The sequence below is a fragment of the Barbus barbus genome (genome assembly GCF_936440315.1).
Source record: "Barbus barbus genome assembly, chromosome: 15".
Lineage (NCBI taxonomy): Eukaryota > Metazoa > Chordata > Actinopteri > Cypriniformes > Cyprinidae > Barbus > Barbus barbus.
The window spans coordinates 11,519,056-11,546,174 of record NC_136743.1 but is presented as its reverse complement, the minus strand read 5'-3'; the positions used below and the strand labels follow the sequence as shown (position 1 = coordinate 11,546,174).

The window sequence follows — 27,119 nt, the reverse complement described above, 5'->3', positions numbered from 1 at the left end:
TTAAGGTCTGCTATTTTCTTTCCTGTTTTCTAGTGCTAAAAATTGTCTCTTTTTGTTCACAGTGCCAATCAGAGGCCTATTTGTGGAGTTGATGATCTCGCCCTAGTGCCCAAGTTGTGATGTGGGGGTGCACCATGGCAATACAAGGCTCAATGGTGAGCCTGGCTTTACTGTTCTTTGGGATTCAAGCTGTTCCTAACCCCACCAACAAACTAGTGAGGACCACAAGAGTGAGGCGACAGGTTGCCGAAGGTGGTGGTCCTTCTAGCAACCAGACCCAGGCCATGATCTTCAATCATGTATACAACATCAATGTACCACTAGAGTCACTCTGTTCAGTGGACCTAGACACAGTACCAGGGCCAGGCACAAACAAAGGTACAGTTGAGAGTGACAAGATGCCGACAGAGTACACAGAAGAGACAGTGGACTCGGACAGCCAGGTGACCTTTACCCATCGCATCAATATCCCAAAGCAGGCCTGTGCTTGTCCTGTGGCTGTCGCCATGGAACAGCTGGCTAACCGCATAGAGATGCTGGAGAGGGAGGTGTCCTTGCTTCGAGCGCAGTGTAGCTCCAGCTGCTGTGGAGAGAGCTCTGTTATGGGTAAGTTTTAGATTGTGAGGTGGATATACATTGCTTGCATATCCTCTACTGTTATATTAAAAAAAAAAGTTATGTTTCTGAGATCTGACTGGATTTGTTCATGCAAGCATGCTTACTGTTATGGTATTTTCATTATATAACAGACAATGATCTAAAAAAAAAAGATTAGTTAAAAATGTTCAAGCTGTTTAAATCAAGTATTTCAAGCTCATTTCAGCCAAGGATGCCCTAGTGAAAAATAAATGTACTAAACTTTATTTGAAATACATTTATTTCATACTAAGTATACTACAAATACATTTACATATGTATGTACTTAATAGAAATACTCCTCAATTGTACTTTTAGTTTATTAAGTCTGGAACTGGAACAACTAATTTTGTACGTAATGCACATTAATTGTAGTGCTGAAGTCCAACTAAAGATATACTGAAGTATATTTGATTGTGCTAAAGAGGAACTATTGTGAATACACTTCAGGTAAACTTTAAATATCTTGCATTTAAAGACCGATATTATTGAAAGATAATACTATCCTCATCAATAGTGACATTAAAACCCATTTTAGGCTTAATATAATAAGAAATGTGCATTGTTGTTTTATTATAACTTTTATGCTGTAAAAGTCTTGAGCGATATGTCAGTATATGGTAGATTTTAATTATACTTAGTATAATATAGTATTAAATAAATGTATTTTAAATATATTAGGGTGAGATCAGACAAAACCATGAATGATTTTGTCTACGTATTTTATTTTATTTTTTATTTATTTAGTTTTTGCTCCTTATTGTACCTATGTGTATGTACAACACATGCTTTACTAAAGCTAATATTGCCTATTTGTATGCTTTACTAAAAATAATTGAAAATGGTCACTGACTGGAATAATGACTACAGAAATTACAGCTTTTCCATCACAGGAATACATTTCATATTATAATATCTTAAAATAAGAAATCACTTTCTTTTTCTCTCACTTTTCTCTTTAATCTAAAACTGTTAGCACTTTAAGCTTAAAAATTTAAACTGACTAATTTTAATTAAAAACTTACTTCTCAGTCAGACTCAAATAGCACTGAATTAGTGAAGTATCATCTAAGAATCACTCACTGGAACTCAGAAAATATTTTTACCAGATTCTACCCCTAATATTTTTTTTTCTTGTACTCATTGATGTTGTCATTAAAGAGGCAACTGAACTGGGTTATCCTGCAATAGTTGTCTCACCCATGGATCCTTTATCATCTTGTATGAAAGTGTTAATATAGCCTGCTGTAGATAAATATTCATAATAAAATAGCATGGATGTATTATATGCAGACTGTGTATCTACCGCCGCTTGATGTTTTATAATGGATTAATCAAACTCATCTTCTTTAATCTTGAATCCATTTCAAGTGTCTTTTGGCTCATAGTACCCAGTGGATGAAGCAAAAGTGCATCCTGGTCCTTCTGTCGGTTATGATGTGACTGCGGTGCTAAGTGAAGTAGAGACTATATTGTGCACTGACCCATAGGGACAACAGAACTGTGGACGGTGGTAGTGTTGTGCTTGTTTAACGTCTCAAAGGGGCACTCGAGTGGATTCACACCTACACACCTTGGCTGCGGAGCCCCTGCAGGGCAGCTAAAAACAGCTGAAACACTGCAGTAGTAAAGGGAAAGTCATATTAAGCTACACAAATGAGGTTAGATTGTGAACTAGATTAATTACAGCACTGCTGCTGGAGAGGTCTTCCCCTCATGCCTTTGATAAGTCCTCTGTTTGCTGAATCAAACCAGGCTAAATGTGCTGGAGCTAATAAAATGGCAAGATATTGCCTCAGAATTATTATCCATTTATTTTCTATTTTAATGTTAGGAACATTAACATTAGGTAAGGTTAATGTTAGTCCAACCTGATGTGTTTTGGGGCCCTGAACAAGTTTTGACATGCCCTGACATTTGTGCTTTTTTCAGTTGCATATAAACATATTAATGGCTAAAGTTTAATAACACTGTAATCAGCACAAACTGGGCTGCAATAATATGTGAGCAGCATGTATTCCTCTGAGGGAAATGCAGTCATTTTTAAAGATACGTTTAAAAGAGTGTCCAGGATACTGAGTGAGGATCAAGATGATAGAAAAAAAAGCACTATAAAATTATGATAAAGGTGGTATGAATTATTTCAGAACACATAATGATAGCCTTGTGTGAGAAACAGTCTGTAATTTAAGTGTTATATACTTAGGAACAGTTGAACAGTTCTGCTGAACACAAAAGAAGATGTTTTGAAGAATGTGGCTTATCAAATATTTTCCGGTCCCATATTGACTTATCAATGGTTATACACATTTATCAAAATATCTTCTTTTCTGTTCAGCAGAAGAGAGAAATTCGTGCACGTTTGGAACAACATGAGGGTGAGTAAAGGATGACAGAATTTAAATTTTTGAGTGAACTAGATTCAAGATTCAAGATTTTTTTTATTCGTCACATACACAATTATACATAACTATCCATATGAAATTGTAGAGTCTGATGAATAAGTTGACTTAAGTCACAAAACCTGATTAATTAAAAAAAATATTAATTCATGTATCAGACCGCCAGCTGCCAATTTCTCCATGACGGTTGGGTGGATAAATGATGACAGACATGTTCATTTTTTTAATTAACTTCAACATATTTGTTCAATCTTAGGTCGTTTGGACTTTGTCCCTCAGTGTGGCCATGGCACGTTCAGTATGGAGGTTTGTGGGTGTGTTTGTGAAGAAGGATGGATTGGCAAGAAATGCTCTGAACCCCGCTGCCCAGATGACTGCTCCAGCCAGGGCATTTGCATTGAAGGCGAGTGTGTATGCGACCGTAACTTTGGCGGTGAGAACTGCTCGGAGCCTCGATGTCCAGGTGATTGCTCTGACAGGGGGTTGTGCATCGATGGCGAGTGTGTTTGTGAGGAAGCCTTTGCTGGAGAGGACTGCTCGCTGGGCAGATGTCTGAATGACTGCTCAGATCAAGGAACCTGTGTGAACGGAACCTGCCAGTGCCGACCCGGCTTCCTGGGGGAAGACTGCTCTCTCATCTTCTGTGCTAATAACTGCAGCCAGAAAGGGGTGTGTAAGGATGGTTTCTGTGCCTGTCAAGAGGGATATACAGGAGATGACTGCACTTCAGGTCAGTGTTCAATGTGTAAAAACACCCTTGTAGTTCTTGTTGCCAGGAAATTTGTAGACATAACTTTTTTCAGTTTCAGACATTTATTCCCTGTATATTTTTTAGTTATTTCTAGGGCTGTCAAGTTGTAATTTTTTTCTTTATCTAGTTAATTACATGATGTGCAAATTAATCTAAGTACTAGCAAATTAATCACATCAATTTTGGCTGAGAAATTACCCCCCAAAAGATAGTCATTATTATGTTAATCACTACTTCCCCACAATTGAAGTGCACAAATTAATTTGTTCCAATTTAAGACTTAGTTTACCAGTTTAGTATACTAAAAGTATAATTTTTTTAGTAGGTTCCTAAATATATAAATTTATTTGTAACATACTTAGCATGCAATAAAGGAATTTTAGTATATTTTTTATATTTATATATTTGAAACATATATTTTTAGTATATACATTTTAGTATTTTTATTTTTCACTAGGATAGACAATACAAAACAGTAGCTTTAGAAAGAAAAATGTTGTTTCAGCATTGCATAAATAATGATAATAAATGGGTATTGATGTTTTTTAATTGAATACTGAAAAATATTAAATTTTTAGTTTTTTTATATACCCTAAATATGAAACTAAAACCACCAGTAGGTGACAGCAAGTGAGTCATCAATTCATTCATTCAATCAATTTGTTCAAAGTGCTGCAACATAAAGCCCATTAACGTACATAACTGATAAAAAAAAGAAACAATTAATATAGATGAAATATAATCAAATGTGATGTGTGACAGAGACATTTCTGTGTTATTTCTTTGACATGAAGGCAACTGTTTTGTTTTGTTTTCTATTATCCATAAATTTAACCATATTTTGTCCTGTAAGAAAGCAGTACATTTATTATCTTGTTAAATATTAAATAGATTTTCACAGTAATTTATATGGTAATTTGTACTATTACAATTTGCAGCTAAATTATGTGTTGTTCTGTTAAATCTAAAATATTTTAATATATTTTAAATCTGTTTACAGTATATACATTACATGTAGTTAAAGCATTTACGGATGCTTTTTTTCATTGTTTTAACATTATCACAGCTTGCTATATTGGCACAGTAGATGCAGTTAACCGTTACCCTAGAAAATGAGTTTGTGCAAGTGAATATTTAATGTCTGACACGCTTGGTGTTCTTTAAGCATTTAAAATCCATCAAAGAAGAAATTAAGCTATAACAAAAACTTGTTTGAGAAAATACGAACATCATTTTCATAACATCAAAGTGTTTAAGCCAATTGCAGATAAACGAGCCACTTTATTAAGTGATGTGCAACTGGTATATTTTCTTTCCAATATAAATCCTCTCTGGGAAGAGGAGTAACCGATTCCCCAGTTACTGGCACACACGACAGATGCTTAATCCCACGATAGGCCCCTTTTCAGTTATGGCTGTAAAATTGGTGACAACTCACAGTGTAACACCATTATTTGTCAAAAGTCACAATCACTGGGGAAGATGTGTCATATTAACCAGGCCGAAGCAATTTATCCATCACGCTTACCCAGGTTCACAGCTAGTTCGTGGAAAAGGCTGCCGAAACCCCACATCGCTGAAGACAGCTGTCATCTCACAAGTCGGAGAGGGAAGGGCAAATCATATTACCAGCCCAGTTCTCTCCCTCTCATTTTCTGCAAGACTGAGTGGAGGCAAAATTGCTTATTTCATTGCAATTAGGAGAAAATAGTGGGGTGTTGTGTGCGAGAGGTGGTGGCATACGACGCGTGGCTGCTCAATTATTACTCTCCACACAGCTTCTGAAGATTCTCTGCTCTCTTAGGTCTTCATATTATCAAGGGAATGAATTAGGATATAGCTTTTCTTTCAGTTACTCTATCCAATTTTCTCGTTTCATTAGGCCGATGAAAACGTAAGCAAAAAGTATTTTGCAAACAGGTAACGATGGGGGAAAAAGTAATGAAGGAAATAAGATGTGATGAGAATTTCCTTTCTGAAATCTTCAAATAGCTTAAAATGAAATTATATGTGAAATGTCTTTCTTTGACAATGACATTTTTTCTAATCAGATATTTTTTATTCATCAAGGAATTAAATTGCTCTGACAAAAAACATAGAACTACACCTGCTTTTAACAAGTCTTTCTACTATAATTCAACAAAAGTAATCATGAAATAAGTAATAGCAAATTATACTCTACACACTATGCCAAAACATAGTCTTTAAATTATTCTGAAATACTGTTAGCTGACATATTGTTGCTTCAGTACATGACAATCGATAATTTAGACAAGCAGGCCTGCCAATACTAATGCGTGTACAAAGCTGAGAATGAGTCCAGTATGAATAGATTGAGAAATTGCTGTTAGAATTTGTACTGCTGTACTGAATGAAATTTTTAGAAAAATTCACAAATATATATATCATTTGAATAGAAAACATTTCAGGATTATGCTTAGTATGCTAGGAAATATATGCTGATACCGGTAATATGCTGAAGAATATATATATATATATATATATATATATATATATATATATATATATATATATATATATATATATATATATTAGGGATGCAACAATACAGTTAGCCTACGGTTCAATACATACCTCAGTTTTTTAACACGGTTTTCGGTTCGGTTCGGTTCGGTTCGGTTCTGATGGCTTGACACATAAGTGTTTTTTTTTTGTTATTCTATGCTTAGGCAATAGGAACAGTAGGCTAAGAGGTTAAGGAGAAAAAAATAAAAACGATTTATTGCAATACTCCTTTATTTTACTTAAAAGCCAAGAAAAGTACACTAGTTCCTAGTGTATTGTATAATAAAAAAAAAATTAACACTGAAATCTTAGAGCTGCTGGTAGCCCATGTACAAACTGGGGAACACATAAATTCCTACATTTTGAAAATAAACATACATGTGAAGTTAATAAACATAAATTGACCATTTCAAATGAACATTTGTACTTCAGTAAACATAAATAAACCATCTTAATTAAACTTAACAGTTGGAAGTATATCCGTTTGAGTAGGCTATACGCAAGGCTGCCAACTCTCACGCATTCAGCGTGAGACTCACGCAATTGACCCAATTCTCACGCTCTCACGCCACACCCCCCTTTTCTCACGTAGACTCGTGCAGCAGTGAGAAAAAAAAATCGCGCCGCATGATCTCGCAAAGCAACGCGCAGAGAGACCTGGGGGCTGTTCCATAAAAGACGCTAAGAAAAGCGGGGATTAAAGTCCAAAACCTGACTTGAAATAACCTAACAAATCAATCGGGACTAAAGCGGTTCCATAAAGCACAATTCAAGTTCACGCAATCTGACTAATGCTATCCAGGTTCAGTGAGTCAGGATAATGTGACGTACACGCTTATTCTGAAGCAGCCCTTAATGTCGATCATGGATCAAATCGATCCACCATAGCAAACAGCGAATATTTGTGCTGTTTAACGCATTTGAAACATTGTGTTTTCCTCAGTGCATTACTGATACGTCACAGGTATATATTTTACATCTGTAAATGTCAGAAAGCCATGCAAATATATCCATTTAGCTGTCAGGAGTGGGCGGAGCTTATGCGAGAGAACGAGCGCTGCGGCGCGCTACACAGACGGAGCAGAATAGAATACTAGCGCAAGAATTCTGAGTAAAATATACATTCTGCTAAAATATTTGTTGTTGGACATTAAATGTGACGCATAGAATTTTTAATTCCTACATATAAGTGTATTTTTATGATAGCAGCAACTGTTAATCACTAGCTCAAATGAGTTAAATGTGTGTTCCTCTTATCAGTTAAAACAGGGCTGCCAACTTTTGAGTTCATCTTAGAGTGAGATTTTGGGGGCGGGGCTTGTTATGGGGGAGGGGCTTATGGAGGGGCGTGGCTTGGTGTGGAAAAAATACAAACACAAAATCATTGCAGTAGCAGAAGTGTATTAGGTATATATTGATTGTCAAAGTATTTGGTATCTGTACAGAATTTCTTGGGAGATTTACATTACATTTAATTTTCACAAACATTTTACAGAAATAGGATTAACATGTGATTAACATGTTCACAGATTAACATGTGCTCTATTGTAAGACTAGGCATATCCAGATATTTGTCATGTTTTTTTAATGATAAAGTTATATAAAATAACTGCTCAGTGCTGCAAAACAAACAACTCTGCTAATGCTAACTTAATTCTATATAAACTATAACAGCATATTAGCTACTAGCCTAAACTGGACGGAGACACGGGGCGCCCTGTAACTCACTGACCTGCCTGTGTTCACAATTCACACGGTGCAGATGGGAGGGAGAACGGCTGACTACACAGTTTATGGGAATAAATTGTGTATTTCCCTCACAATTGTCACAAAAAACTCACTACACTGTCTGTCTGGGGGCTGTTCCATAAACCAAGATTAGAGTATAAGTCAGGCTTATTTCGGTTAGTCAGGCTTATTTTTGGTAGATTCGGTTTCATAAATCAAACTTTTACATTTTTTTTACATTTACATTTTTAATTCAGTGATTTTAACTTTTGATTGTGTTTTTATGCTTTAATGCTTTAAAGAGCCATTTTAGATTGTAATGTTTTAATGTTCTAATAACCATAAAAGGTAAGTTACAGCTGTCATAAATTCAGAGAGAAAGGCTGCATGGCTAGAAACTTCTGATCAACTGCATGCACAAGTAGAAACTATGTTAAAATGACATTCGCCTATATTTTGGGCACAATACATTAAATACAGTTGGTTGTAGCCTATTTTTTATTTATTGGATTATTTAAGGTGTATTTTCTGTATACTTGTATTTTTGGACCGATAATAAATGAAACTGACTGTATGTGAGAGAGTCAGTGGTAATATGGATGCGTTCCTATTGGTCAGAGTTAGAGGAGCTCAGTTTAGCCTGACAGTTAGCCTGCTCCGGACCAGGTTAGTTTGCCAGCATAAGTTGCCGGGGTAACTGAGTTTGAACTTTTTTAAGTTTGATTTATGAAACCGAATCTACCAAAAATAAGCCTGACTAACCGAAATAAGCCTGACTTATACTCTAATCTTGGTTTATGGAACAGCCCCCAGACAGACAGTGTAGTGAGTTTTTTGTGACAATTGTGAGGGAAATACACAATTTATTCCCATAAACTGTGTAGTCAGCCGTTCTCCCTCCCATCTGCACCGTGTGAATTGTGAACACAGGCAGGTCAGTGAGTTACAGGGCGCCCCGTGTCTCCGTCCAGTTTAGGCTAGTAGCTAATATGCTGTTATAGTTTATATAGAATTAAGTTAGCATTAGCAGAGTTGTTTGTTTTGCAGCACTGAGCAGTTATTTTATATAACTTTATCATTAAAAAAACATGACAAATATCTGGATATGCCTAGTCTTACAATAGAGCACATGTTAATCTGTGAACATGTTAATCACATGTTAATCCTATTTCTGTAAAATGTTTGTGAAAATTAAATGTAATGTAAATCTCCCAAGAAATTCTGTACAGATACCAAATACTTTGACAATCAATATATACCTAATACACTTCTGCTACAGCAATGATTTTGTGTTTGTATTTTTTCCACACCAAGCCACGCCCCTCCATAAGCCCCTCCCCCATAACCAAGCCCCGCCCCCAAAATCTCACTCTAAGATGAACTCAAAAGTTGGCAGCCCTGGCTATACGTGTAAAACAATGCTTGCACACAGTCATTTTTTATGACAGAAATATTTTCAAATAATGTATGTCAGCTTCCAAGTTTGTAAATGATAAGACTTTCTCGTGAGATGTGGAAACTGAGAAGTATCCAGTTGGAGAGACCGTTGCTCCCTTTTTGTCTAAAACTGTATCTGCTCCGCTTCCCGGATTCTTGTTGCTTCTTTGAAAATAAAATTGGGAGCTTGGCAGCTAGATATGGGTGAAAAGCACAGATGCTAAAGTGATAAATTTTGCTAAGTATGCACTCTGGGACTTTTTTTCTATATTTTGAGGGGTCTTTTGTAGAGGGGGACCAGAAGGAACGCCAGTCTGTCCTGTTCGTGTGGAAGGAGCTGAATTGCTTTCTCAAGTCCTTAGCAATTCCCTGGGGGCCACTTATGGCTACTCCTATGAGCCCAGTATCAGGAAGAAGTCGCATGTGTTGCGGAGACCCGGGTTGTTTCCTAGTCTCTTGGGTAGCCCAAATGGGATTCTTCAAACTCTTTTTATAAGTAGCTACATTTTCTAACTTTTTCAAGTTCACTAAATACCAGAACATCATTGTCAGATAATACTAGATGTGGCTTGGAGCAACCCCTTAAAATTGCTGCATTGCAACACTATCTATCTATCTATCTATCTATCTATCTATCTATCTATCTATCTATCTATCTATCTATCTATCTATCTATCTATCTATCTATCTATCTATCTATCTATCTATCTATCTATCTATCTATCTATCTGTCTGTCTGTCTGTCTGTCTGTCTGTCTGTCTGTCTGTCTGTCTGTCTGTCTGTCTGTCTGTCTGTCTAATCTGTGAACAAAAGTTGTAAAATGCTTGCAGCGTGATTTGCTTCAGATCAAATTTTCCACACCCGTCTCCTCAGAATGATTGCTTTTTAATCAGAATAATTCATATTCATGTGATATTGTCTGCCTTTTTATACACAGTGTCACCTCCTATGAATCTGCGAGTTCGGGGGGTGTCAGAGAACACCATTGATCTGGAATGGGAGGGGCCTGTGATCCTGACAGACTATCTCATCACTTACGCCCCCACAACCCCTGGTGGAGTCCAACTAGAGATCAGAGTCCCAGGAAATGTTACCAACACCACCATCAAAGGGTTGGAGCTGGGTCTGGAGTACAACATCAATTTGTACGCGGTGATTGACAACATCATAAGTGCCCCAATGAACACCTTAGTCTCCACCTGTGAGTGCACTTCTCTTCTGAGAGCTCTTTTATTCAAATAGCATTGGTGTTTTGGTCAGATAAGGCTATTTTTCTATTGAAATGTCTGAGGCGTTTTGCATAGATCTTGAATGTGACATTTTCATTGTAAGTGCATCATTGTTACCCAAGCATGACCCGGGTTTAATAGACCTGGATGTGAGATTACACACTCCTTCACAGTCCCATTTGCACACACACACACATACCTCATGTTAGTTCTTCAGAGAAACAACTGGCTGTCTTTGCCAACAGGATATGATTAGACACCCACCACCTGGTGAGTAGCAGTGCCAGATTGGCAAAATGCTAGAGGGCCTTTCGTATACAGTCACTGCCTGTCAGCCTTGAGCAAAATGCCTCAGCCTAGAATAGAACATATCATAATAAACATTCCATTATTTGTGAAAAGCCAGTTGGGCATTCTACAGACAATCATAAAACACCACTGACTGGCCTTCTGTCTCTTACATTTTTGCAGGTAATTCAGAGATAATAAAGATAATTGGAACTTAATGAATTTGAAAGAAATTGCTATCTGCATGTGGCATCTGGCAGGCATCGAGGATTTGCTTAGACTTCTGAGATATTCAACTAGTGGAGCCATAATTTCTATAATGTAACAAAGATGAGACTAATGTTGAACATTATTGCCCATTTTCTGCAACTGAAGGATGATTGCAATAGCCGAAATCCTGTGCAGTTATGATTAGAAAAACATATAGCAAGAAAGGGATAAATAGAGAGAGAAAGCAAGGAAGGAAATAAAGAGAAAAGAGACAGATACAGTAACATTGTGAAATCTTTGTGAAAAAATGTTTTGTTCTATTTTTCTATATTATATAATGTAATTTATTCCTGCGATGGCAGTACTCTGGTCTTCAGTGTCACATGATTCTTTGGAAATTACTCCAAAGCATTTGATGCTGCTTATTGTTATCAATATTGAAAAAGGTTATGCTGCTTAATATTTTGTAGAAACAGAATTATATTTTTTCAGAATTTTTATAATGTTAAAAACAGCACTTATATGAATAGAAATCTGTAACATTTTAAATGTCTTAAATCTCATTTGAAATTTTGATAAATGAAATCCTTGCTGAATAAAAGCTTTAATTTTTTTTAATAAAAAAAATCTGCTTAACCCAAACTTTTGAATAGTAGTGTAGGTAGGTTACTAAAAAGGAGAGCAACAGAGACTAGTACTATTTATTGTATGACGGTACATTATCACTTCCTTACAAACCTTTGTATGTCATCATATATACATGGATGCAGCAGAACACTTCCAGCATAGATAGCGTTTTATTACTGTTTCCGTGATATTATTTTCAAATCCTCTGGAGGCTCTTACTGTTGTTGACACTGAAAAGGTTGGAGGTTCACTTTTGTGCACTGTGAAACGACTGTAATGCTATTTCCTTCTATTCTTTGGGTTTCCCGACTGCATCCATTATACAATAAATGTCAACTGATTTAAGACGCATTGCATGTTTAAAATATCTGGGAAAACTAAAATAATCCTGAATATGTCTGCAAAGTGAACCTCTCTGTATCCACTGCTCTCTTTTTACAGAGCTAAAAGCAGAGAGTAAAGATCTACCTTGGCTGAGAAAAATGTTGATTTATTGAACACACACAGGACGGAGGCCAATAATGCATCAATCTGTACCTTTTAGATCTCTCGAATCCAGACGGTTTACTCTTCAAATCCATCATGGAGACATCCGTGGAGGTTCAGTGGCAACCCTTAGACTACTTGTTTGATGGTTGGGAAATAAGCTTCATTCCCAAGGTAAGGCTCTTTTACACTTCATTTGATTCTGCCCCTGCCGTAGCTTCTGGCGTAACAACACTAAGGTTCTGGAATCTGTAGCATTTGTGGACTTCAACATCCGCCGCATTGTGTTTCCACAACAGTAAACAAGAAAACTGCAATATAATGTTTTGACAGACATGTGTACACAGCTGATAAATTAATGCTTTTTGAAGCCAAAGATGATTCGGTTTCTGACAGGTGCCTCTCAGCATGAGAAATGTCAATCTGCTCTTGTTTGAAAGAGAATTATTCTGCATCATGGCAGAAACACAATACATCCAGGCAGAGATGTTCTCACTAATCCCCTTTCAAATGTTCCATCTGGAGAAAGGACTAAACATTTTCAGCATGTGCATTCTGCACCCTCACAGGAAGAAGAAAAACGTCCAGCTCCTGCATGCCAGCAAAATGTGCAGCTTGTGCTCGGTGCCTCATTATGAAATAGCTGTGGTAGACATCACTGTATGCAAAACAGCATGTCTCCTGTGCAACATACCTGTCATTTCACATCGAGGTGAAACATCTCTCCCTATGTATAATAACAAATACGCATCAGAGCCCCTGAGGCATTGTTTATTTCGTTTGGTTGTAGCGTTACTATTAAGACCCAGCCATTGAATCTGTAAACACACTCAAACCCTCCAACAAAAGACATATCAGAGGTGTACTTGTGTGTAATGGAAACTGGTAAAGTGAGGATTATGGTTTGCTTAAATGGTTCACACAAAGGATTTCCTTCAGCCAGGAGATGATTTGGCAAATCTATTTGCAGACAGTTTTGAGAGCTCAGCTGGGTAAAAGCCACACATTTTAGGACCCCTTGAAGAGTGCAGTTTCTGTCCTATGCTGGGAAGTCTGGGTCTCATCCCACTGTTTTAGCTCTCAGCAAAATTCATAACTTACATCCTGGCAAAGTGAGTTTCATAAATCCTTCATTTTTGGACTAAAAGAAGAAAATACCTTGGAAACAAAGTCAAAAGCCTCTTTCGGGAGAGTAGGAAGCGAATACAAAGAAGCTGACGGTCGAGGGCGGGGGATCATGCTCTACTTCAATCTTCCATCGGTGATAGGGTCTGCTAAGAGTACTGTGCATGAGAGCCAACTCTGGTATGCCTCTGGGGAAATCATATTAGAAGTGGAAGTCCTATCCTCTGCGCATTTAATCAAAGCGTAAGAGCCATACTGATTGTCCACAATATCGTAATGGATGCGAGGGCAGGGATAAGTGTGCATTCACCGAGTCAAAAGAGCAAAAGGAAAGCGTTTTTTTAGAACAGTAATATCTTCTGAAACCCTCTCGCACTTTGATATTGCTTGATTTCATAAGCATTCCAGGGGAGGTTAGTTGATGTCTTATGAAAAAACAAGGCTTGATTCAATACATCAAACATCTGGCGAAATGCATCTATGCTGAAATTCCAACAGCTTCTTTTTTTACACAGCCGACTGGCTCCTGAAAACAATCTCTGTTGATTTGAGTGGTGTACTGTTTGTTCCTGCATGCCTGCCTGCACTCTGATGCCAGAATTGTGAAATGTGATATTTTCGTATGTGTTTGTGTCTTGTGCACTTCAAAGGACAATGATGGAGGGATGACAGCACAGCTACCAAGTACCATCACATCGTTCCACCAAACAGGGCTGCGGCCTGGGGAAGAATACACTGTTAACCTGGTGGCCTTGAAAGACCAAGGAAGGAGCCAGCCTGTTACTGCAACAGTTATCACACGTACGCCTCTCACTCATTTAGATTACATTTATGCATTTGACAGACTTTTATTCCAAGCATTTTGCAGTGCATTCAAGTATTACGCTTATTGTATGCGTAGTCCCTGGGAATCAAATTCATGACCTTGGCATTGTTAGCACCATGCTGTACCAGCCGACCTATAGGAACACCTACACCTCGCTGTTTCATTCGCCGATAACTCAATCGTGTTTTTCTTGAACTAGCTGTATATGTCTTTGATTTTTAATGACCTACCTAGAGTGGTTTGTGTGTCCCAATACATGCATTTTCTCATTACCTCTACAATGTCAGTATATTGCACCTTTAGTCAATAAGTTCTGTGTAAGATTTTATTGTGCAACTTAAGCCTTTTGTTCAGTAATTGTTTCTGAGGAACTTGAAGACATTTTCATGGCTCCACAGTAACAAAACGAATGCATTTGTATGGTAATTAATTATATAGGAACAAGGTCTGTCATCTGTCTACAAATATACCATTGTGTTTCAATATGACATTGAAAAAGCTATACTAGACACCTCTTGTCCACAATACCAATACATTACTAAATTTAATAATTGAATAATTAATAATTTAATAAAAGTTCCCATTAATATGTTTGTTTGTTTTTTTGTTTGTTTTTTTTCTTATTTGCTAATGTTTCTATGCATATTATATTATATCATATTATAGCACAGGCATACTTGTAGCAACAGGCAAAAATGCATTGTATGGGTCAAAAGTATCATTTTTTCTTTTATGCCCAAAATCATTAGGATATTAAGTAAAGATCATGTTCCATGAAGATATTTTGTAAATTTCCTACCGTAAATATATCAAAACGCAGTTTTTGATTAATACTTTTTATTGCTTAGAACTTAACTCGTACAACTTTAAAGCTGATTTTTTTGCACCCTCAGATTCCAGATGTTCAAATAGTTGTATATTAGCCAAATATTGTCCTATCCTAACAAACATATTATAGGCCTATTATATTATATAATATTACATTACATTATATTATATTGTATTATATTTGATTTATCGCAATTAATCGCATCCAAAACAACAGTTTGTGTTTACATAATATATGTGTGTATATTTATTATGTATATATAAATACACACACATACATGTATATGTATATGTATATATAAAAAATAAAAAACAGTATTGAGTTTGATATTGGATGTGATTAATCGTGATTAATCTTTTGACAGCATTACATAATTATATTATTATATTAAAATGCCTTATTTAGTAACAGCCATCCCTAGTTGACTGAATCAACTATGCTCACCAAACAAGCAAGTTTTGTGATAGACAGTATAGATGCTCTTAGTGTGGAATGGCAGAACAGAATGTTTCATCCTTGATGGAGACATAAAAGTTTGCAAAGCAAACAAATGCTCCTCGGGCAGATGCACAGTGCAGGGAGATCTAGTTTACCGTTGTTTTGTGTGTGCTGAGAAGATGAAAGAGCAAACAGTGTGAAGTGTTTTTCCCTTCAGGTTACTCAGCCAGCTGAGTCACTAGTGTCTCTTTTGTAGATGGAGCTGACAAGTTGGAAGTGGCTTGAGCAGTGATTTCCTCCACCCATCTGCCATGTCCTGTTGTTTTTCCCCTGTCCTTGGTGCTGAAATCAGTAGTGCAGCAGTGAGGCTGAACAGAGGGCTCACCTTCAAACTATACTATGAATACAGTCATTTTACTGTTAATCTGCTGACAGTGTGTTGTCAGAACGAAACGCTATTGCAGATGTGTCTGACAAGACATGCAGAAAAACATGCAGCCAGTAATATAGTGCACTCACAAAGGAAGGTATGTAAACAGAGCTTTCAAATGGCATGTGAGAAGGGCCGAGCTGGGCTGGGAATGCATAAACTGCAAGGAGGTGTCACATTGCTTCAGCTAATGGAAAATGTCACTATGATGAATGGGTGAGTCTGCCAGCAATTATGCACTTACTGTAAACTTCACCCAAGAATTCTTCTTCTGTCACTTACAGACAGGAGGATTAGATTCAATTGAACTTTTCCTGGACAATTGAAATTGCATGTGAAAACGCCATTAATTTCTACGGGCCTCACTGTCGAGCATAATTAAAGAGGCATTAATTATGCATGCGAGCCCATTAATATTTCACGCGTCCAATGCGGATACCTTATTGGATAAAAAAAGACAAATTTGATGTCACTTAATTATTTATGTGTGCAAAGATTTATCTATCCCCGGAGAAAGCCCAGGAAGACTTTCGCTAAGCGTGCACTCAGCGCCTCATGAGTTTGCTTCACAGTAATTATGCTTAAGCGCTAAAATACACAGTAAAAAAATAAACAGTAATCTACTGCCTGGACTGCGGTGTGCCTAGACTTAAAAATGAGTCTGTGCGGGTGTGCCTTGAATAAAACCAAGAAATCACCCTTGTGGACTCAATAGGCTGTTTAAAGAACTTAAAGTAAATATTCCCATGAACCTGAGGTGACATAATTTCCTCATTTACTTGGGGATCCTCCGAAACCCTCGTGTTTGATTAACGGGTCACATTAGTTAGTTGTAATACTCTTTAGGGAGTCACAATGGCATCATGTGCAGTATATGCTGTAGACTCATCTTTAGAAAGGTATACGTGGGATTCAGCGCAGTCTCACCTGGTCCAATTAGCAGCATTTTGCATATCACAGCAGAATGAGCTCTAGGTTGGAGATGAGCTGAACTCTTGAGGTCATAAGTACCAGAGATGTTCATCTTCCTTCACAATACCTGTTTCTGAGGCAGATGGTCATGTTGCCCTATATAAATAAGCAGGTTAATTATTCACACAGTCAGTTAGCGTTTTATTAAAAGAGCCTGTTGGAGGCTCAGCTTGGCCTCTTGATTCAGTCGCTTGAGTGCGGGTTTGCAGTGGGACTGCCTGCTGGTGAATATTATTGACACTTTCTCATGTACTGTACTTTAAACCAGGGATAACTTAAAGGTGAAGGGTGTAATTTTCAATATTAATATATATTTCCAGTTAAAAAAACTTGAGGTAAGCACTGTGGCTCTAAGTTTTCAAACATTGTTTGGTTCAAGTAATTCAACTTCTGGCTTAAAAAGGTGAATTTGTCCCAAGATTTAGTGTTTGGCTGCTTAGCATGAGCTGTAACAAAACCATAAAAACATCTTGCTCAACTGACAGCCATTCTATGCATACTGATGTTACCACTTTTCTGACAAAGTAGCTTTTTTTTTCAAGAAACAATGCATGTCATCAAAATTTCAGTAGGTTATACGTTCAGCCAAGCTGAACTGAGCTGCCATTATAGTAGATGGAGGCAGGCATTACAATGAGTTTCTGTTTTGGTTTGTTGTTTTTTTTTTGGGGGGGGGGGGGGGGGGGGGGGTGTTCCTCTGGTACTTTTTGTGCCACATAAATTACACACCTCACCTTTTAAATCAGACACAGTCACAGTTCACTATATTTAAAGTTCAAGCTTAACTTGCAAATTCAGCGTTATCAGGTTCTGCACATTCCCACAACATTTAACTTTCTTTTTATATATATATATATATATATATATATATATATATATATATATGTATATATATATTGCCAACACTTCTTGGCCCTGCACCATTACCTTGGTGAGATTCTTATGATACAATAGATAAAATATATCAAAATAAGTCATTTTTGTGGGTATTTTTCACTCTGAATGCACTAAGACCTGTTCGGTCTATAGCTCAGGGCTATGTTTTTCTGTGGAAAAATATGCTTCAAGCAAATTCACATATTTTTTTCATTTGTATTTTATCTTAATTTGCATTTAATGGTACAAAAAGGGGTGTTTTTATGTCCATCATTAATCACAGGATTTATTCATCCAGACTGTCGTTTTTTCTTCTTTTTTTCAGATATTAAACTCAAATCATCAAATAAACACCTTTAAGCACAAATTACTCAAAACAGAAGTTCTTATGCTGCTTTTACCATGTTAGAGAAACTTCTATAAATTCTATATTAAGGGTATTAAATCTTTACAGAGCCAAGGACCTTCTCCCTTTGCTATATTTTTTCAGTATCACTTTTAGTAGCTGCATTTATATTTAGATTATATAATGCTTATCAGATTTTTTTAATTGTTTAAAAAGTCACAATTTAAAATAAAATTTTGAATGTTTTCTATGTCTTCTCCATGGACCACCTTGAGTACTTGTATGGACACCCAGGGTCCTCAAACTCATGGTTAAAAACCCTTCTAGCATATTGAGAAGCTCTGACTTTTCTCATTTTAGTGATGTTGTCTTATGTTTTTTCCATCAGTGATAGATGGGCCAACACAGCTTATTGTACGAGACATCTCAGACACGGTTGCCTTTGTGGAATGGAGCCCACCCAAGGCTAAAGTGGACCAGATTATATTGCGATATGGGCTGGTAGGGGTGGACGGACCAAAGACCACCTTTCGGCTCCAGCCTACTCTGAGCCAGTACTCCCTCCAAGTCCTGAGGCCTGGATCCACATATGAAGTATCAGTCGGTGGAGTCTGGAATGGCACTGAGAGTGGAGCCATTTCCACAGAGTTTACCACAGGTGAAGGAAAGAAGATCTGACTGTGTAAATTATCTTTCACCATTCACTTTTGATTTTTGTTTTCACATTATTTATTTGATCTATACCGGCATCTTTAAGTGTGGAGTAGGTCTGATTCACAGAAGTAAACATTTATATTTGATTGCAGAAATGCAACTTGATAATCCATCTTTCTGTTATCCATCTAAGTGAGTAGTACATTATTGATTGTGTCTTTTTTTTTTTTTAGAAATCGATGCACCGAAGAACCTGAGAGTGCTGTCAAAAACTTCCACTAGCCTGGAGCTGGAGTGGGACAATAGTGAGGCAGATGTAGAAGGCTACAGGGTGATTTACAGCACACTGGCTGGTGATCAGTATGACAAAGTCATTGTCCCACGCAACGATGGTGCCACCACCAAAACTACTCTCACTGGTAAACTCAAACCCAACCTTTTTCCTTTGTTTTATAGTACTGAAATATTCTATACAGTTTTTATATAATATATTATTATGAAACCAGTAATTGGTAAAATGGTTTTCATTTATAATAAAATTGTAATACTTTAGTATAGGGACCAATTCTCACTATTAACTAGTTGCTTCTTTTTTTTTTTTTATAAAGGCAAACTGTACATGAAAAGAACAAAAAATAACACATGAATACAAAAACAACAATGGACTGCATGATTGTATGAGGAGAAAAGAGCAAACAACAGAATTATCAGTTAGGATCGGGGAGAATTACTTTTCACAAGAGATGTACAGGCAGTTCTGTCAGCATTATCACCATTTCTGTCTAAAATGGAAATATTTAAATTTCTTCAAACAGTTATCAAAACACCTTTAGTTTTATTGTCAGTCGCAGCAAAAGAGACCACCTCGTAATATTTATTATCGCATCTATGAACATCATCCATCCACAAATGAACTTTCTGGATCAAAGCAATGTCAAACTTTTTTCGTCGCAGTAGTTGTAAAAAACCTGTATGTTTATGGGGGCCACCTAAACCATTGACACCACAACTTATATTAATTTCAGTCCTTACTATCAAACAAATAAGAGAACTGAACAATTGAGAGAAAGTTATACCACTGCAAATGAATTAACTCAAATCTGCCTTTAAAAACACATTAACATAATTACACCCCATAAAACCTTTAGAGACTGGGGTGAAAACCCCAGCCTGCCGCCCTCCCCTGTCTTAATCAGTGACAGAAACATGACAGCCAGTACAAATCTTTATAACACCGCCATTAGCCTTATTATAAGAGAACAGAATAACTGTGAATTCACACGAGTGCTAAAGTGGGGTTAAAAAAAAAAATAATGATTATGTATGCTTAATTGTATCATGTACATTGAAAACTGTACATTAGTGATACCAAGTTTCCTATCTTACATGAAGAACTGCCCGTAGCGATTAACACATGAAGATCTAGATCAGTAAATCAGAAGTCGAGTCACTCTGTGTTATCAAACCCTTATGCCACGTCCATCCCAGGAGAATGAGGAGAGGGAATGAAGCTCAGGAAATGACGCGCTTCGTCCGGTGAGTGCATTAGTTTGGTCTCGCTGTGTTTCATGACGATCTTCAGTGTAGCAGGATACTGAAGAAAGGTCTGCCTCTTTCGATTCATTCCGTGTTGCACTGAAGGAGCTCCGCTTCTTTGCGCTCGTGGGAGAGAAGTCGGGGAAGAACCGTCACTTCACAGGACCACGGCGTCTTTCTTCATTAAGGATCAAATTCTTGTCGTTGTAGTGTAACAGTTTGAAGAGAAACACTCGCGGTTTGGTTATTAAAGATTACTGCGTCTGCTGCGGTCTTGTAAATCAGTCACCTGCTGCTCGAGGGCATCCAGACGGCCAATGTGTTTCGCCGATCACTTTTTTCTGCTCTCTCCCCGATTAAAAAGTCAATTTTAGAGCATATATTCTGGATTTTTTTGAGTCATATGAGAGGCGAATTCTGTGCGCATTGCTGCTAATTCAGCCTTCAAAATGTCCTCAAATCGCTTTATAGTGACCGCTATATTGTCTTGAATGTGGGCTCGGCGCCGCGGCTGCTGGTTTTGTTTTCTTCTTAATTGGCGAGGATGATGGTGAGAGATAAGCGAGTTTCCGACTGTGTGACATCTCCAGACCAACTACAAACGAAAAAACTACCCCAAATCGATTATAAATTAGTATTTTTGTGCATACTAACTACTTGGGAGGGAGAGCTGGTTATGTATTCTTAAAGGGCTGCGTTTCAGTCACTATTTCATATTTATCCCGTTGACTGACAACATAAACAGTAAAATATATAAAGGAAAACAGTTTTATTTTGAATTTGGCTGCATTAAAATACAGTATGAGCACAGAGAGACAAACAAATGTAAAAGGTAATGACGCGATGACGTAATGAATATGCTAATTAGCGCATGGCGTCATCTGGCGACATTTAGCGACTTTTCAAACTGGCTTTAGCTACTTTCCATCGAAAGAAGCTGGCAACACTGATTCGAGCTCAGTCCCATAGTGGACTTTGCAAGTGTAGTCAAAAGACAAACTGCTGCAACCTATTTCTTGATATTTGCTTGGCGAAATTGCTGGCCAATTTTCATTATACATTTCACACAATTATACACCACATTCCTTGTTTCAGTTTAACCTAATTCCCACATTTCCTCCATCGAGTTTAATGTTTTTTTAGATTGTTTGTTCATTCATTCATTCATACAGTAGGCCAGGCGGTGAACTAGCCAGCTAGCAAACTGCACACGATGGCAGAATTTACGTATAAATAAATAGACAATTTTTATGATGTAGGCCGAAAATGAGCTTCCCCTCTTTGAAAGACCAGCAGCCGCCACTGGTTTAGTGATAGGGTAAAGGGTAGGGTTAGGGTGTGGTTAGGTGTCTATCTCCACCCATTACCTCTAGCGAGGGGGAGCTACAGCTCCAGCTCCTCCCATTTGGCTCTGCAGCGAGCACCCTCTATTAGCATGCCTATTGTTAACATATTGGTTGTTTATTAGTAGTTATAAAGCACATATTCTGCATGACCATATTCTACATCCTTAGTCCTACCCAACACCTAAATTTAACAACTACCTTACTATCAATAGTAACTATCAATAAGCAGCAAATTGGGAGTTTATTGAGGCAAAAGTCATAGTTTGTTGGTTTGTTAATGGCGAGAAATGGACCTTAAAATAAATTGTGACATTCTTGTAAATTCCATTTAAAATTCTTAACATTTTCAATAAAATTCAAATTTAAAATAAAAAATGCTTGAAAATTGTTTTATTTGAAATACAATTGTTGCTTCATAACTGAAATTTAAAATGAAAAAAAAATTAAAATTGTATTTATAATAAAACAGCATGCCATCACACATTCGCATTAATCCTAACATTTTAAATATATCAATATATAATTTATGTATATTTCTTTGTCATTATAATGGGTTGAGGTCTTCATTTATTTTTTATTGCTTTGTCACGCCACTGTAAATAATTTAAAGAGGTTTCAACCAATTATTATTTAGTAACTAGTTCCACAGAAATTTTACGTTCAGTGAATTTCTGACTTCAAAGTGTTGTCTGAATTGTTATTTTTTAGTTGGCTCAACTTTTACTGAAGTTTTATAGTGCATGTGTGCACGTGTTTTTATTAGGTTAGTCAACATTAGCATAGCTAATTGTTGACTGGATTTGAAAATAACCATTCATTCAATGTTTTTCAAATATATTTATGTAGACTTAATACAATATGTCCTCTCAACTAAGGCCAAGCAATAAAATTAGCTCAACTTAAATATTTTTGCCCTTCCAACATTAATTCGATTTTTTTACAGTGTACAATGAGTTGAAGTGTATGTTAGTTTTAAATATCTTTCAAATTTGCTATACAGATTTTTTTTTTTTTTTTTACAGCTTTTGTGCGAGTAAGCAACATTTCTGATAATAAGCATTGAAAATAAATTATTTGTTTCTTACCTCTACGTGGAAGTCGCATCAAGATGTTTCACACACACATAATGAGAATTAATTTGTGAGCACCCACAAATCTATATTTACCAAAAACTTATTTAGTGACAGCAAAATATATTACTTATGTGCATAATGTATTGCTCGTTTTATTTAAATCACAGTCTATCTTTTACTATTTTACTTTCTCTCCTCTTTAGATTTACTGCCTGGCACAGAGTATGGCATAGGAATTTCAGCTGTTCTAGGTGCCAACCAAAGCACCCCAGCAACGATGAATGCCAGAACGGGTAAGGGATAAGATTATAGGCTTTCCGTTGCCAGATCACAGTGAAATAAATGTATTTTCAATTGCATGGAATTTGTATTCCTACTGCCGACTATGTGCAAACCTGTTTTTGCCAGTAGAACTGATATATAATGTTTGTGATAAGGTTTACTGAACCACACAGCTTAGTATTCCCATTACAAACCTTTAAACAGCCACAGTGTACTCTGATTGTTAGGTCTGGATGTCCCCTTGGATTTGACTGTCACAGCCTCCACAGACAACACCATCACCCTGTTGTGGGGCACAGTGCAGGGGCCTATTGATCACTATAGGGTGACCTACACTTCCTCCACTGGAGTCACAACTGAGCTGACAGTGCCCAAGGACGTCAACACCACCACACTGACAGCTCTAGAGCCGGGCACTGAGTACACCATTACAGTTGCAGCACAGAGAGGCAGGCAACAGAGCTCTGCAGCTACTATTGATGCCTTCACAGGTAATTTGATCTTTTGGGAAATAGAGCACAAAAATCACTGTTGACTAGCCAAAGCATTGTCTCATCTCCTCATCTCATGTCAGTTTTGGCCAGAAATATCACTAATCTCTTGGATAATTACATGAGGATTTAGGATGGTGTGGATGTAAGACCTTTAATTTATTGTTAACCATGGTCAAAGAAGATACAATGGCTCCTGTAGCTTTTTTCAAGCAGGTTCATTTGTAGTTGCTTCTAATTATCTTTCATTAAAATACTGTCCTTTACTCCAGGGGTTGCCAACCTTTTTTATCAGCAAAATAGATGTATTTAATCATTTTGCTCTTCTTCCTTATGCATTTCTACAACATTTTTGTCTTTATCGCTCAGTTGCTTTTACATGGCACATCAACACATTTATATCTACAGCATCAAGATTTAATCATATTTCATAACCATTATCCACTTTATTCAGTTTCCATCATTTGTTTGATAGCTAGTGGTAAGAATGTAGTAGTGGTGTGAGAATAGCTCTGTCTGCTCTCAGTAGTGTGGTTTGGAGAGGTGTGTTGGCGCTAGTGGTGGTATGAAAATGGTTCTTCAATGCTTGAATTGCTCCAGTAGGAAAAAAAAAAAGAAATCCCCTTTTAAGGGAGGGATTTACATAATGGTCAGGGCGTGATTCATATTTATTTTTTATTTTTTTTATTCCATTATTTTTAATTAATGCACTAAATTAACACATTAAATTAACAGCACTAATTTTATTGAATTTAATTTAATATTTCTTTCACAAACTTTCTAGAACCCCCTGCAGCTATGAGCCCTTTGGGGTTTGATAATGCCTCAAACTCTGCTTCGCTTCATTTTTTTTTTTTTTTACTCTTTCAAAGTAATAACTCGTCAGACTTTATCTTCCTTCCTTGTCGTTATCACGCACTTGCTTTGGCATGCCACATCAACACATTTATAACTACTCTATCAAGATTTTATCATATTCCATCACCATTTTCCACTTTTCTTCATCCAGTTTCCATCATTCGCTTGATATCTACTAACTGGTTGCATCTCTTCCGCAAACTTCATCCGATCACCTTATTGTTCTTCATTCTTGTACTCGTATTTCCTCCTTCCTGTGAGGATTTGCCAATCAACTAAGATATCTTTAATCACAGGAGCCAGCATTTCGTAATATAGTTGTTGTCATTCAATTTCAGGGTTCCGCCCTATCACACAGCTCTTCTTCTCCGATGTCACTTCTGATTCATTGACTGTGGCATGGAGTGCACCGGCACCGCCTGCTGACGCATTCATCTTGAACTACAATGCTCAGGACTCCAGTGATGATTCTGAGATTGCTCTAGACGGGTCCAAAACCAGAATCACACTCACTGGTCTCCTGCCCTCCAGGTGGTACACTGTTACCTTGGTTACCATGCACGGCAATGTGACCTCAAAGCCAGTTATAGGCTCAGTCCCAACAGGTATTAATAATAATGAATATGATGTTTATGGATATTATGTCTGAGGTTGTTAAGTGTGCTTATTTAATATTTATATTTTTTCTCAGTTGATTTTACACCAGTGCACTCAAAACAATTAACACTTTTTCTAAACAGACTGTATATTTGTGCATGTGCATGCAGGGGTGTGTCTATGTGGTGGCCAGGGGTGGCACCGGCCCCCCCTGAAATTTGGCTGGCCACCCCAGGTGCCCCCCCTACCAGATGTCTTGCGATAGGCTTGTTTTTAGTTTCTAACTGCATCTGGCGTATCTTTGGAACAATGAAGTACTGGCTGTAGAAGCCGGTGTGGACTTCGTGAGGCGGAACCAACTCGATGGCTTCCTTTCTCAGCAAAGTATCGACTTCCTGTTCCAAGACCAGAGCCTGCTCGGGGCGGACCGTAGTCACACAAACCCCGTTGAACCGCGGAGGTGGCCCATCGAACTGGATGGAATAGCCAGCCTCTACCGTCCGCAGGACCCAAAGAGACACATTTGGCAGCCACTGCCAGGCTGCCAAACGATCTACTAAGGGAATCAGTCTCTCGAGACTGACCTCTGGTGTCAGAGAAGTGGCCAGACCGCTGCCTCGCTGCGGCGCACCGGCAGGAGACGCATGATCTGGCGGCTGAGGCGAGTTTCTCAGGCCCGCTGAAATCACAGGCGGAAGAACCTGAGAATACCACTCGCTGGGACCTGCTGTGCCCTGAAACTGCAGGGTTGGCAGACAAATCCCCGGAGGGCACCAAGGGGAGACGATCACCGTGAGACGCGGTGTAAGCCGCTCCACCCCAGTAGGGGTCGCCCTCCGAAGTCCTGGGGCTCGCCCATCAGGACTTCTTCTCCGAGGACCTCTTGGCTGACAAGACATCCCTCAGGTCTGTCTTTGGCCTCGAAGTCCCCGGCGCGGAGCGCCGCTGCCCTCGGCTCCGCCTCGGGGAGCACGAGAGGCGACGCTCTCTTTCTGCGCAGCCCTGTGTGAGGAGCTGGTATGCGGAGGAGGCTGCTCCCACCCAGCAGCCTCCAGAGTTAGAGAGCGACGGGGGAGGAACCGCCGAAACGCCTCCGCTTGCTTGCGAGCCTCCTGAAACCTGTCGACGACAGTGCTCACAGCGTCGCCGAACAGGCCAGAAGGCTGAAGCGGGGCGTCCAGGAGGCAGACCCTGTCCTTCTCTTTAATATCGGACAGGGTCAGCCACAAATGCCTCTCCGCTGCCACCATAGCTGCCATGGAGCGGCCGATAGCGCGGGCTGACTCCTTGGTGGCGCGGAGAGCCAAATCGGCGGTCCTCCTGAGCTCTAAGATATCATAGGCTCTGATATCCCCGAACTCATCTAACTCCTTCAGCAGTTCAGCCTGGTACGCCTGCAACACAGCCATCGTGTGCAGACACGCACCAGCCTGCCCTGCTGCCGCATACCCCCTGCCCACTAAGGATGATGTGGTGCGCAGAGGCCTAGTGGGCAGAGTAGGAGCCTTCAAGGACGACGCCGTGGAAGGAGACAGATAGCCCGCAAGCGTCTGTTCGATCCGGGGCATCGCCCTATATCCACGCCCATCCAATTCCTGCACATTACCGTAGTAATCAGAAGTGGGAACGAAAGGGCGGGATGAATATGGTTTAACCCACGATCTCGACACCTCGGTGTGGAGATCGGGGAAAAACGGAAGGCTCCTGCGTCAGAGTTTCCGCTAGAAAAAAATGGTGCCGGTCGTTTCGTTTTCCGGACATTTTGGTGATGTGCCGGTCAAATATCGCCTCTTAATTAGTCAAGTTGAGGAAAACTGGAAGCAGGCTATGTAACTTAAAAATGACATAATCAGGCCGTATAGAATGCAACGTTTATTAGCCTAACTTTCAAATAGACGGAAAAAACATGGTTTCACATTCATAGTTTAACAAACCAATCCCCCTTCCCCACATACAATATCTGAATAGTAGCCTATTGTTTTTACTCAAGCGAACTTAATTATACACTCTCAATATGTCTCATTTAACTGGTAACATTTAAATTGGCCACCGTGAAATGACTCCTTGTCAAATTAACTGGAACAAACAAATGACTAGGCCTATAACACTGTCATTTTAG

At 38.3% G+C, this 27,119-nt stretch overlaps 1 protein-coding gene across 1 annotated transcript in view; it reads left to right on the top strand.

Moving 5' to 3' along the window:
- Nucleotides 1-27,119, top strand: part of tnr (tenascin R (restrictin, janusin)) — a 186,047-nt gene that overhangs the window by 107,499 nt on the left and 51,429 nt on the right. The window contains exons 4-12 of the mRNA XM_079436215.1: nt 63-606; nt 3,295-3,768; nt 10,419-10,682; nt 12,380-12,495; nt 14,097-14,247; nt 18,552-18,821; nt 19,051-19,236; nt 22,976-23,065; nt 23,282-23,545. Coding sequence (XP_079292341.1) covers nt 120-606; nt 3,295-3,768; nt 10,419-10,682; nt 12,380-12,495; nt 14,097-14,247; nt 18,552-18,821; nt 19,051-19,236; nt 22,976-23,065; nt 23,282-23,545 — 2,302 coding nt within the window. The 5' untranslated portion in view covers nt 63-119. The remainder of the gene's footprint in view (nt 1-62; nt 607-3,294; nt 3,769-10,418; nt 10,683-12,379; nt 12,496-14,096; nt 14,248-18,551; nt 18,822-19,050; nt 19,237-22,975; nt 23,066-23,281; nt 23,546-27,119) is intronic.